Genomic DNA, 13,864 nt, shown 5'->3' with positions numbered 1-13,864 from the left:
CACGCCCCCAGTGTGGCTCAGGGTGACGGACACGCCCTCAGTGTGGCTCAGGGTGACGGACACGCCCCCAGTGTGGCTCAGGGTGACGGACACACCCCCAGTGTAGCTCAGGGTGACGGACACGCCCCCAGTGTGGCTCAGGGTGACGGACACGCCCCCAGTGTGGCTCAGGGTGACAGACACGCCCCCAGTGTGGCTCAGGGTATCGGACACGCCCCCAGTGTGGCTCAGGGTGACGGACACGCCCCCAGTGTGGCTCAGGGTGACGGACACGCCCCCAGTGTGGTTCAGGGTGACGGACACGCCCCCAGTGTGGCTCAGGGTGACGGACACGCCCCCAGTGTGGCTCAGGGTGACAGACACGCCCCCAGTGTGGCTCAGGGTATCGGACACGCCCCCAGTGTGGCTCAGGGTGACGGACACGCCCCCAGTGTGGTTCAGGGTGACGGACACGCCCCCAGTGTGGTTCAGGGTGACAGACACGCCCCCAGTGTGGCTCAGGGTGACAGACACGCCCCCAGTGTGGCTCAGGATGACGGACACGCCCCCAGTGTGGCTCAGGGTGACGGACACGCCCCCAGTGTGGCTCAGGGTGACGGACACGCCCCCAGTGTGGCTCAGGGTGACGGACACGCCCCCAGTGTGGTTCAGGGTGACGGACACGCCCCCAGTGTGGTTCAGGGTGACGGACACGCCCCCAGTGTGGCTCAGGGTGACGGACACGCCCCCAGTGTGGCTCAGGGTGACGGACACGCCCCCAGTGTGGCTCAGGGTGACGGACACGCCCCCAGTGTGGTTCAGGGTGACGGACACGCCCCCAGTGTGGCTCAGGGTGACGGACACGCCCCCAGTGTGGCTCAGGGTGACGGACACGCCCCCAGTGTGGCTCAGGGTGACGGACACGCCCCCAGTGTGGTTCAGGGTGACGGACACGCCCCCAGGGTGGTTCAGGGTGACGGACACGCCCCCAGGGTGGTTCAGGGTGACGAACACGCCCCCAGGGTGGTTCAGGGTGACGAACACGCCCCCAGGGTGGTTCAGGGTGACGAACACGCCCCCAGGGTGGTTCAGGGTGACGGACACGCCCCCAGGGTGGTTCAGGGTGATGGACACGCCCCCAGGGTGGTTCAGTGTGACGGACACGCCCCCAGTGTGGCTCAGGGTGACGGACACGCCCCCAGCGTGGCTCAGGGTGACGGACACGCCCCCAGCGTGGCTCAGGGTGACGGACACGCCCCCAGTGTGGCTCAGGGTGACGGACACGCCCCCAGTGTGGCTCAGGGTGACGGACACGCCCCCAGTGTGGTTCAGGGTGACGGACACGCCCCCAGTGTGGCTCAGGGTGACGGACACGCCCCCAGTGTGGCTCAGGGTGACGGACACGCCCCCAGGGTGGTTCAGTGTGATGGACACGCCCCCAGGGTGGCTCAGGGTGACGGACACGCCCCCAGGGTGGTTCAGTGTGATGGACACGCCCCCAGGGTGGTTCAGTGTGACGGACACGCCCCCAGGGTGGTTCAGGGTGACGGACACGCCCCCAGGGTGGTTCAGGGTGACGGACACGCCCCCAGGGTGGTTCAGGGTGACGGACACGCCCCCAGAGTGGCTCAGGGTGACGGACACGCCCCCAGCGTGGCTCAGGGTGACGGACACGCCCCCAGCGTGGCTCAGGGTGACGGACACGCCCCCAGTGTGGCTCAGGGTGACGGACACGCCCCCAGTGTGGCTCAGGGTGACGGACACGCCCCCAGGGTGGTTCAGTGTGATGGACACGCCCCCAGGGTGGTTCAGGGTGACGGACACGCCCCCAGGGTGGTTCAGGGTGACGGACACGCCCCCAGAGAATCCCGTATATTCTATAACGCTAGAACCTTCTGTGAATTGAAACTTGCATTGGGGGCATGCTGGGAGTTGTAGTGTCCCCGCGGCTCCCTGACATAGCTCTATCTACACAAACCGCAGCAGTTTTTTTTGCTGAATCCAATCCCAAAAAAATCGCGACACAAGCACTATCTCTCTATCACAGCCATGATCCCAACGCCCCGCCCACCTGCAGCGTTACTCCGCCTCTTATTACAATCACTCACTTATTCAGAAGCCGTATTACCCCGCCTCCTTGTAATGACCAATTGGAAGCCCGGAAGTTGCGAGGGTCCGCCCTCGAGAAGGCGGGGTTTATGCAAACGAAGAGATTTTCGCGGGCTTGAGCTGGTCACGTGGTATTTTCGCGCCAAACCGCGGGAAGGAGAAAGACAGAAGTGTGTGAGCGGAGAGTCCGGAGCAGCAGCGACATGGCGGTGAGCGGGGGACGGAGGAGCGCGGGGAGCCGAGCGGGGGACATGGGCCAGCTGTGGGACTACATCGCCCAGCACGGTCTGTTATGTTAGCCGGGGCCGGAGCATGAGAGGCCGCAGAGAGAATCCACGCGGTGTAATCCGTCTCCAGTGACGGCTCCTCGCTGATATTTCCAACATTGTAGTAAAGTTGCTGACTATAAACCTGTCGTCCTCCACCGGGGGGCTCTGTCATCACATCATGGGGCGTCCCCCTACCCCACCGGGGGGCTCTGTCATCACCTCAGGGGGCGTCCCCTTATCCCACCGGGGGCTCTCATCACATCAGGGGGCGTCCCCCTATCCCACCGGGGGCTCTCATCACATCAGGGGGCGTCCCCCTATCCCACCGGGGGGCTCTGTCATCACATCAGGGGGCGTCCCCCTACCCCACCGGGGGGCTCTGTCATCACATCATGGGGCGTCCCCCTACCCCACCGGGGGGCTCTGTCATCACATCAGGGGGCGTCCTTCTACCCCACCGGGGGGCTCTGTCATCACATCAGGGGGCGTCCCCTACCCCACCGGGGGGCTCTGTCATCACATCATGGGGCGTCCCCCTACCCCACCGGGGGGCTCTGTCACCACATCAGGGGGCGTCCCCCTATCCCACCGGGGGGCTCTGTCATCACATCATGGGGCGTCCCCCTACCCCACCGGGGGGGTTCTCATCACATCACGGGGCGCCCCCCTATCCCACCGGGGGGCTCTGTCATCACCTCAGGGGGCGTCCCCTTATCCCACCGGGGGCTCTCATCACATCAGGGGGCGTCCCCCTATCCCACCGGGGGCTCTCATCACATCAGGGGGCGTCCCCCTATCCCACCGGGGGGCTCTGTCATCACATCAGGGGGCGTCCCCCTACCCCACCGGGGGGCTCTGTCATCACATCATGGGGCGTCCCCCTACCCCACCGGGGGGCTCTGTCATCACATCAGGGGGCGTCCTTCTACCCCACCGGGGGGCTCTGTCATCACATCAGGGGGCGTCCCCCTACCCCACCGGGGGGCTCTGTCATCACATCATGGGGCGTCCCCCTACCCCACCGGGGGGCTCTGTCATCACCTCAGGGGGCGTCCTTCTACCCCACCGGGGGGCTCTGTCATCACATCACGGGGCGCCCCCTACCCCACCGGGGGGCTCTGTCATCACCTCAGGGGGCGTCCCCCTACCCCACCGGGGGGCTCTGTCATCACATCACGGGGTGTCCCCCTACCCCACCGGGGGGCTCTGTCATCACATCATGGGGCGTCCCCCTACCCCACCGGGGGGCTCTGTCATCACCTCAGGGGGCGTCCCCCTACCCCACCGGGGGGCTCTGTCATCACATCACGGGGCGCCCCCTACCCCACCGGGGGGCTCTGTCATCACCTCAGGGGGCGTCCCCCTACCCCACCGGGGGGCTCTGTCATCACATCACGGGGCGCCCCCCTACCCCACTGTTGGGCTCTGTCATCACATCACGGGGTGTCCCCCCTACCCCACTGTTGGGCTCTGTCATCACATCACGGGGTGTCCCCCTACCCCACTGTTGGGCTCTGTCATCACATCAGGGGGTGTCCCCCTACCCCACCGGGGGGCTCTGTCATCACATCACGGGGCGCCCCCCTACCCCACTGTTGGGCTCTGTCATCACCTCAGGGGGCGTCCCCCTACCCCACTGTTGGGCTCTGTCATCACATCACGGGGCGCCCCCCTACCCCACTGTTGGGCTCTGTCATCACATCACGGGGCGCCCCCCTACCCCACTGTTGGGCTCTGTCATCACATCACGGGGCGCCCCCCTACCCCACTGTTGGGCTCTGTCATCACATCACGGGGCGTCCCCCTACCCCACTGTTGGGCTCTGTCATCACATCACGGGGTGTCCCCCTACCCCACTGTTGGGCTCTGTCATCACATCACGGGGTGTCCCCCTACCCCACTGTTGGGCTCTGTCTTCACGTCATAGTTGAATTGGGTTTGGAATGTAATTTTTAGGTTTATATTTGTTTCAGTAAATTTTACATTTGTGACCATGAGAATAAACGACTGCACAAATAATAAAGCGCTGAGTGTTCGGTGCGGCCGGTGGTGATCCAGCCTACGGTTAGTGGTGGCGTCACCCATAGAATATTACATGTCCAAATGGTGATGTTCCTTGACCGTGCACCGGCCGGACCGGGGGCTTCTGTGACCGTCCTGGGGGTCTTCTGTGCCCGTCCTGTGCGCATCGGGGGGGGGGGCTTCTGGCTCGTTCTGTGCGCACCTGGGGGGCTTCTGTACCTGTCCTGTGAGCACCGGGGGGAATAGTTATTCTCCTTTCGTGTTGGACACGTTGGCCTCTTCCTACGAGGCGTTGTGACTGTTCTGGTGCAGATTTCTGGCCCGGAGCCCAGTGATGAGGGGACATCTTCATGTAGCTGGGGTAACGGTGGGCTGAGTCGCTCCTCGGGGGCCGCAATCCAGCTGCATGTTTTGCTCCGGGTACTGAGGGGCGATGCTGCACACCCCCATGTTGGAATGATCCAGTGTTGTTTTCCTTTTTCCACCATCCATCAGACAATGAAGTTCTGCAGCTGCTGACCCGTTAACCCTTCACTTGCAGGATTCCTCAGAATCGTTCTCTTTTGCCACAAGCCCCAGAGGCGGCTCCAGGCGCGGCGATGCCCTCACGTCCAGTCCCGGGCGAGATCTTCCTCCCTTCGAGGATGAGTCTGAAGGCCTCTTGGGAGATGAGGGTCTTCCGGTGAACGAGGAGGAAGATGGGGAGGAGCTGATCGGAGACGGCATGGAGAGGTACCGATAAGCCGACCCCCTCCGGGCCGCCGGCGGCCCACGCTGCAGTCAGCATTGTCATCTCTGCTGTTACTTCCAGGGATTACCGGGCCATTTCTGAGCTGGACGTGTACGAGGCCGAGGGGCTGGACGATGAGGATGTCGAGGATCTCACCGCCAGTCAGAGAGACGCGGCTGAACAGGCCATGAGAATGCGAGACCGGGAGATGGGCCGGGATCTGGGGCGCATGCGCAGAGGGCTGCTCTATGGTAGGCCTGATGGTGATTGTGTCAGATCTGCTTGCTGTCACTGAATGGAAACCAGATGTTGATCTTCCTTTTTTTTATTTATTTATTTTTTTTTTCTTTCTTGTGATTAGACAGTGACGAAGAGGAGGAAGATCGTCCGGCCCGTAAACGTCGTCTGGCCGAGCGTGCTGCAGAAGGCGTCCTGGACGAAGATGAAGAGATGATTGAAAGCATTGAGAACCTGGAAGACATGAAGGGCTACACGGTGAGAGAGTGGGTGTCTATGGCCGCCACCCGCCTGGAGATTTACCATCGGTTCAAAAACTTCCTGAGGACCCACGTCGACGAGCATGGGCACAATGTCTTCAAGGAGAAGATCAGCGACATGTGCAAAGGTACCGGGGGTCCTCCATAGCGGGATCCTTGTGCGCCCTGATGGGGTTTGTCTAGAACGTTCCCTTCTGATATCGGGGGGGCTGGAGATGGACGTTCCGTCTAGTGATCTGTGTGATAATCTCCCTCCAGAGAACAAGGAGAGCCTGGTGGTGAACTACGAGGACCTGGCCGCCCGGGAGCACGTCTTGGCGTATTTCCTCCCTGAAGCCCCTGCAGAAATGTTGAAGGTTTTCGACGAGGCCGCAAAGGAGGTCGTTCTGGTCATGTACCCCAAATATGACCGCATTGCCCGTGAGATCCACGTCCGCATCTCTCACCTCCCGCTGGTGGAAGAGCTCCGCTCGCTCAGGTGAGGAGTCCGGCTGCCGTCCGTGGCTTCAGGAATAACGTGGAGCGTTTGTGCCGTCATCTGACCGTGCATCTTGTGTTGCGTCCCGTCCAGGCAGCTGCACCTGAACCAACTGATCCGTACCAGCGGGGTGGTGACATGCTGTACGGGGGTCCTGCCGCAGCTCAGCATGGTCAAGTACAACTGTAACAAGTGCAACTTTGTCCTGGGGCCCTTCTTCCAGTCTCAGAACCAGGAGGTGAAGCCGGGATCCTGTCCGGAGTGCCAGTCCTTGGGGCCGTTTGAAATCAACATGGAGGAGGTACGACGCTAGTTTATGAAAGTTCTGGAAGTGCAAAAAAAAAGTTTCCTTTCTCGCCATTAACTTATTTATTTTCTTTCCCAGACTGTGTACCAGAACTACCAGCGCATCACCATTCAGGAGAGCCCAGGGAAGGTGGCGGCCGGCAGGCTTCCTCGCTCCAAAGATGCCATCCTCCTCGCTGATTTGGTGGACAGCTGTAAACCAGGAGATGAAATCGTGAGTACTGCCTAAAGTTGGAGAGGTATTCCCACCTTTTATAAAGCGGAATTACTTGGTCCAGGACCCTCGCCAGTTGGCTTCACATCACAGCGGTGCCGTGGTTTGCAGACCATGCATGGAAAACCCAGAAAGGGGTGCAGTCCTAATTCAGTGCTGCACCCTCCTCTCCATTTTCTGTGCATGGACAGGGCACCACTTTGGATTTCTTTCCTGTAGTTGGGGGCGCTCCTTAATTCTCAGGTCGGACCCCCTCCAGTTATGAAGTTTCTGCCTCCACTTTTTGAGTTGGGAGCACCTTCTTTAAAAACCAGTCTCCGGAGATCATTAGGACCCCCATTACATAATTTGGTGTTGTTGTCCTTCCCGACAGGAGCTCACTGGGATTTATCACAACAACTACGATGGATCGCTGAATACGGCCAACGGTTTCCCGGTATTTGCCACCGTCATCCTCGCCAATCACATCACCAAGAAAGACGACAAGGTGGCCGTGGGTGAACTGACTGATGAAGACGTGAAAGCCATCGTGGCCCTTTCCAAAGACGAGCGGATCGGAGAGCGGGTGAGAGGGCAGACGTAGATAACGAGCTGTACTCACGACCTTGGCTTTATTGTCGGAGACCGGTCTGTAATATCAGTGGTCGCTTTATTGCAGATTTTTGCCAGCATCGGTCCATCTATCTATGGACACGAAGACATCAAGAGAGGCTTGGCTCTCGCTTTATTTGGAGGAGAACCGAAAAACCCAGGTGGGTGCATAACACTTGGGCTTGTCGGAGGGATGTTTCCAGCGTATAGTGAGTGGGGTTTTGCTCCTTTAACGGCTAATTAAGGGGATAGTTTCCACCCGGCCGAGCAGTTGTTGAAGCGATCATCGGATTTGTCATAATCTTGGATAAAGATCGTTGTGATTAAAATGATTATTTCTCCCCCTTAGGTGGAAAGCACAAAGTCCGTGGGGACATCAATGTGTTGCTGTGCGGTGACCCCGGGACGGCAAAATCCCAATTCCTGAAGTATGTGGAGAAAGTGGCCAGCAGGGCTGTGTTCACCACCGGCCAGGGGGCTTCCGCTGTGGGTCTGACGGCTTACGTCCAGCGGCATCCGGTGACCAAGGAGTGGACGCTGGAAGCCGGCGCTCTGGTCTTGGCGGACAGGGGAGTGTGCTTGATCGATGAGTTTGATAAGGTGAGTAGTAAGTTACAGGTGCAGCATGTAGAGATTCCTTCCTTCGCCTATTTGCGTATTTATGCATCTGACACTTTTGCAGATGAATGACCAGGACAGAACCAGCATCCACGAAGCCATGGAGCAGCAGAGCATCTCCATCTCCAAGGCCGGCATTGTCACGTCCTTGCAGGCTCGCTGCACCGTCATTGCTGCGGCCAACCCCATTGGTAAAAACGTTGTTTAATTCTTTTATTTTGCCCCAGTCACAAGCCTTGCACCTGGCCAGATCCTCAATGACTTTTACTTGCTTTTAGGAGGACGTTATGATCCATCGTTAACATTTTCCGAGAACGTGGATCTGACGGAGCCCATTGTGTCTCGATTTGACGTTCTGTGTGTGGTGAGAGACACGGTGGACCCTGTGCAGGTGAAGAACCTTCTGAATTTCCTTTTATTCAAAGCTCCTGACTATAACAGAATAAAACCCATATTTCCAAAATATTTTAGCAGCGATGCTCCCCAAAAAGCAGAAGTGCTCATTTCACACCTTTATTTATGAACTGTCCTGATTTGTCATGCTCTGTATGTAACCATGCAACCCCTCTTAATCCGCATTCGGCCAGAGCTATTGGTGCTGGAACTATCTTTCCCTCATGCACTGTGCCTGCCATCATCCAATGGCTCAATTGTACTGGTCTGAAAGCCTTCCTCTGTTATGCCTGTATGCAGTGCGACAGACAGGAGACCACATGTGGGTGATGAGGACCCACCGCCGCTGGCTTCCTGTAGTTGATATGGATGTCTCCTTAAATGATGGATTAAAGTTTTTACAACAGAAAAAATGGTTGACGGACAGTATTCCAGGAGGAAAAAAAACAAACAAACTACATATATATGTGATTTGCAGATTGTCGCACTATAAAAATTTAAATTTAATTGTTGGATAGTACAGGGACTGTTTAATCAATAGAATAAAATGGATACTAGAATCAGGCTCTGCACTTCTCTTTTTTAGCCACTAGAGGGAGCCTGAAGCCTCAGCTGTAAGATTCTTCCATTCCATGTTCCTTTCCTGCGCTGCTCGGCAGCATGACTTATCTCGTGGCTCATCTTGTGGCCTTTTTATAGTAATAACGATTTTCTGTCATTTTAAGGATGAAATGCTGGCCAGGTTTGTGGTCGGCAGCCATATAAAGCATCATCCTAGCAACAAAGATGTTGTAAATGGCGACGCAGAAGAAATCGTTCTGCCCAATACATTTGGCGTGGAGCCACTGCCCCAAGAAGTTCTGAAGAAATACATTATATATGCCAAGGAGAAGGTCCACCCAAAGCTGAACCAGATGGATCAGGATAAAGTGGCAAAAATGTACAGTGATCTCAGGAAAGAGTCCATGGTAAGCCCTGCATCTATATTTTTATTATTTTTTTTTTAATTTGGGAATTGTAAAAGTAACGCTGCTTTATTATGGTTTGTCCACAAGGTGACACTGCTGTATCAGTTTGCCCACCAGGTGGCGCTGCTGTAATACTGTTTATCCACGTGGTGACACTGCTGTATTCTTCTTTGCACACTCGGTGGCGCTGCTGTATTCTACTTTGCCCACCAGGTGGCGCTGCTGCAATACTGTTTATCCACGTGGTGGCGCTGCTGTATTCTTCTTTGCACACTCGGTGGCGCTGCTGTATTCTACTTTACCCACCAGGTGGCGCTGTGGCACCTTTACTTTCTTGTACTTTTACCTTTTGTGTCACAGAACCGGTACATAATGTAATAATCCTTCTCCTGTTTTAACCTTTTGTTTCCTTCAGGCAACCGGCAGTATCCCCATCACAGTGCGACACATTGAATCAATGATCCGTATGGCGGAAGCGCACGCACGAATGCATTTGAGGGATTACGTGGTCGAAGATGATGTGAATATGGCCATAAGAGTGATGCTGGAGAGTTTCATTGACACGCAGAAATTCAGTGTTATGAGAAGCATGAGGAAGGTAGGTCACTGTGCACATCATGCTGCATCGCAGAAGGTCTCGTGCGACTTTTTGCTGGACCCGTCTGCAGGAGCACTAGACTGAAAAGTGATTTAATGCACAATATGTATTTTCTGCAGACGTTTGCCCGATACTTGGCGTTCAGAAGAGACAACAACGAGCTTCTGCTCTTCATAGTGAAGCAGCTGGTGGCCGAGCAAGTGACCTACCAGAGGAACAGATACGGCGCACAGCAGGACTCCATCGAGGTCTCGGAGAAAGATCTCGTAGACAAGGTAGAGTACGTGGTAGCAGCGGCCTTAAACTATGAACGTCTCATCCTCGGTGGCCGTAACACTGGTGCATTTTTGGTGGCGGCGTTGGGACTGCCAGTTCCAGCCCGATTTGGAGGCATTAACCCCTTTCTGACATCGGACGGGATAGTACGTCCGAGGTCAGAAGCCCCTCTTTGATGCGGGCTCCGGCGGTGAGCCCGCATCAAAGCCGGGACATGTCAGCTGTTTTGAACAGCTGACATGAGCCCGCAATAGGCGCGATCTGCCCGTGCCTATTAACTAGTTAAATGCCGCTGTCAAATGCAGACAGTGGCATTTAACTACCGCATCCGGGCGGCCAGAAATGAGCGCATCGCTGACCCCCGTCACATGATCGGAGGTCGGCGATGCTTCAGTATTGTAACCATAGAGGTCCTTGAGACCTCTATGGTTACAGATCCCCGGCAGCTGTGCGCGCCACCCTGTGGTCGGCGCTCACAGCACACCTGATTTTCTGCTACATAGCAGCGAACAGCAGATCGCTGCTATGTAGCAGAGCCGATCGTGTTGTGCCAGCTTCTAGCCTCCCATGGAGGCTATTGAAGCATGGCAATAGTTAAAAAAAATAAAAAAAATGTGAAAAAAATAAAGTTTAAATCACCCCCCTTTCGCCCCAATCAAAATAAATCAATAAAAAAAAAATCAAACCTACACATTTGGTATCGCCGAGTTCAGAATCGCCCGATCTATCAATTAAAAAAAAAAAAGCATTAACCTGATCGCTAAACAGCGTAGAGAGAAAAAAATTTGAAACCCCAGAATTACGTGGTTTTTTTTGTCGCCACGACATTGCATTAAAATGCAATAACGGGCGATCAAAAGAACGTATCTGCACCAAAATGCTATCATTAAAAACGCCAGCTCGGCACGCAAAAAATAAGCCCTCAACCAACCCCAGATCATGAAAAATGGAGACGCTACGAGTATCGGAAAATGGCGCAATTCTTTTTTTTTTTTTTTTTTTTTTTTAGCAAAGTTTGGAATTTTTTTTCACCATTTAGGTAAAAAATAAGCTAGCAATGTTAGGTGTCTATGAACTCGTACTGACCTGAAGAATCATAATGGCAGGTGAGTTTTAGTATTTAGTGAACCTAGCAAAAAAGCCAAACAAAAAACAAGTGTGGGACTGCACCTTTTTTGCAATTTCACTGCACTTGGAATTTTTTTCCCGTTTTCTAGTACACGACATGCTAAAACCAATGATGTCGTTCAAAAGTACAACTCGTCCCGCAAAAAATAAGCCCTCGCATGGCCAAATTGACGGAAAAATAAAAAAGTTATGGCTCTGGGAAGGAGGGGAGTGAAAAACGGAACACGGAAAAACGAAAACTCCTGAGGTCATGAAGGGGTTAAGACCAGAACCAACTGGTTCGTAGGGATCAATAATCCCCTGGGGTCAGTAGAAGTAAAGCCAAAGCTGACTTGCAGTAAAATACAGATGCTAAAACGCTCCTGTGTTATCGCCGTCTAATGTCCAAAAGCGTATTGCAACTACAAAGGATTTAAAGGGGTTATCCAGCGACTTTCACATCGGAAGTGACCGTCATTTCCCGCTTGCTTGCACAGTACAAACTGATGGTGCAAGCGTCGTGGCTGGTGTACGGGGTACAACATCAATGGTGCAAGCGTCGCGGCTGGTGTACGGGGTGCAACACCAATGATGCAAGCGTCGCGGCTGGTGTACGGGGTGCAACACCAATGATGCAAGCGTCGCGGCTGGTGTACGGGGTGCAACACCAATGATGCAAGCGTCGCGGCTGGTGTACGGGGTGCAACACCAATGGTGCAAGCGTCGCGGCTGGTGTACGGGGTGCAACACCAATGATGCAAGCGTCGCGGCTGGTGTACGGGGTGCAACACCAATGATGCAAGCGTCGCGGCTGGTGTACGGGGTGCAACACCAATGATGCAAGCGTCGCGGCTGGTGTACGGGGTGCAACACCAATGATGCAAGCGTCGCGGCTGGTGTACGGGGTGCAACACCAATGATGCAAGCGTCGCGGCTGGTGTACGGGGTGCAACACCAATGATGCAAGCGTCGCGGCTGGTGTACGGGGTGCAACACCAATGATGCAAGCGTCGCGGCTGGTGTACGGGGTGCAACACCAATGATGCAAGCGTCGCGGCTGGTGTACGGGGTGCAACACCAATGATGCAAGCGTCGCGGCTGGTGTACGGGGTGCAACACCAATGATGCAAGCGTCGCGGCTGGTGTACGGGGTGCAACACCAATGGTGCAAGCGTCGTGGCTGGTGTACGGGGTGCAACATGAATGGTGCAAGCGTCGCGGCTGGTGTACAGGGGTGCAACACCAATGGTGCAAGCGTCGTGGCTGGTGTACGGGGTGCAACATCAATGGTGCAAGCGTCGCGGCTGGTGTACGGGGTGCAACACCAATGATGCAAGCGTCGCGGCTGGTGTACGGGGTGCAACATCAATGGTGCAAGCGTCGCGGCTGGTGTATGGGGTGTAACATCAATGGTGCAAGTGTCGCGGCTGGTGTACAGGGGTGCAACATCAATGGTGCAAGTGTCGTGGCTGGTGTACGGGGTGCAACATCAATGGTGCAAGCGTCGCTGCTGGTGTACGGGGTGCAACACCAATGGTGCAAGCGTCGTGGCTGGTGTACGGGGTGCAACATCAATGGTGCAAGCGTCGCGGCTGGTGTATGGGGTGCAACACCAATGATGCAAGCGTCGCGGCTGGTGTACGGGGTGCAACATCAATGGTGCAAGCGTCGCGGCTGGTGTATGGGGTGTAACATCAATGGTGCAAGCGTCGCGGCTGGTGTACAGGGGTGCAACATCAATGGTGCAAGTGTCGTGGCTGGTGTACGGGGTGCAACATCAATGGTGCAAGCGTCGCTGCTGGTGTACAGGGGTGCAACATCAATGGTGCAAGCGTCACGGCTGGTGTACAGGGGTGCAACATCAATGGTGCAAGCGTCGCTGCTGGTGTACAGGGTTGCAACATCAATGGATGCTGTAGTGAAAATAGATACAACCTGTAATTGCTTGAGTGCTTTTTGGAAGAAAAAAAGAAATCCATCTGAATTCCAGCTAATGGTGACAACATATGGAAATGTTTTCTGTGGCCGTGTTCACACATTGCATGCACATCAGCGGTCACTGCCGGCTGCACGTTTCGATGCATCGTTGCTGTAGGATGTAGATGTGTAGCACGGGCCCGCCGCGCCAAACGTTCAATGCAAACTCTGTGTAAATGAACCCCGGTCTTTATTAATGTCCCGATGTTTAAGCCTCTTTGTATTTCCCCTCAGGCTCGGCAGATTAATATCCACAACCTGTCGGCATTTTACGACAGCGAATTGTTCAAGATGAACAGGTTCTCGCACGACGTGAAGAAGAAACTCATTATCCAGCAGTTCTGAGCCGGCGCTCCGCGGATGCGATGCGGGACACATGGACCTCTGTCAGCACATAATGGGGGGAAGAAAAGATCTTGTGGCAAATCTGCTTTTGCAGCACCGAGGCGTGACGCCCGTGATAATCTTCATCTAAAGAGACCGGATTCTCAGTGCCGTGGTAAAATGGCGTTGGACCGGCCGCTCTCCATGGGAAGCTCGTCACCCCCAGTTTAATGTTCTTGTTACTGGTTTGTCTAGAGCAATGTGCGCAACGTTCGGCCACACGCACGGCCATAAACATTGACTTTTTGTGCTCGGGACACGTTACTTCTGCGATAGGACGTCTCTTGTATATTTGATACTGATGAAATATGTAATTTTCTAGTGAAATATAACGTTTGTTTGATAGTT

The 13,864-nt window shown here is 55.3% G+C and overlaps 1 protein-coding gene across 1 annotated transcript; it reads left to right on the top strand.

Moving 5' to 3' along the window:
• Positions 1 to 2,161: 2,161 nt before the first annotated feature.
• On the top strand, positions 2,162 to 13,864 carry MCM2 (minichromosome maintenance complex component 2). The gene is made up of 16 exons (XM_077276580.1): positions 2,162 to 2,297; positions 4,921 to 5,111; positions 5,191 to 5,360; positions 5,471 to 5,734; positions 5,865 to 6,084; positions 6,178 to 6,385; positions 6,470 to 6,604; positions 6,978 to 7,169; positions 7,263 to 7,356; positions 7,545 to 7,795; positions 7,878 to 8,004; positions 8,092 to 8,204; positions 8,932 to 9,174; positions 9,590 to 9,772; positions 9,892 to 10,047; positions 13,367 to 13,864. Exons 1-16 carry the CDS (start codon positions 2,292 to 2,294, stop codon positions 13,475 to 13,477), a joined length of 2,664 nt encoding a protein of 887 aa, XP_077132695.1. The 5' UTR covers positions 2,162 to 2,291; the 3' UTR covers positions 13,478 to 13,864.

This window comes from Ranitomeya variabilis, chromosome 8 (genome assembly GCF_051348905.1).
Source record: "Ranitomeya variabilis isolate aRanVar5 chromosome 8, aRanVar5.hap1, whole genome shotgun sequence".
Classification (NCBI taxonomy): domain Eukaryota; kingdom Metazoa; phylum Chordata; class Amphibia; order Anura; family Dendrobatidae; genus Ranitomeya; species Ranitomeya variabilis.
Note: the sequence above shows the minus strand (reverse complement) of the source record. Positions and strands in the feature narration are given on the sequence as shown.

Coding starts and splice junctions, on each gene's coding strand:
- MCM2 (XM_077276580.1), top strand. Junction 6,605..6,977: donor GTAAACCAGGAGATGAAATC/GTGAGTACTGCC, acceptor CCTTCCCGACAG/GAGCTCACTGGGATTTATCA. Junction 8,005..8,091: donor TGCTGCGGCCAACCCCATTG/GTAAAAACGTTG, acceptor ACTTGCTTTTAG/GAGGACGTTATGATCCATCG.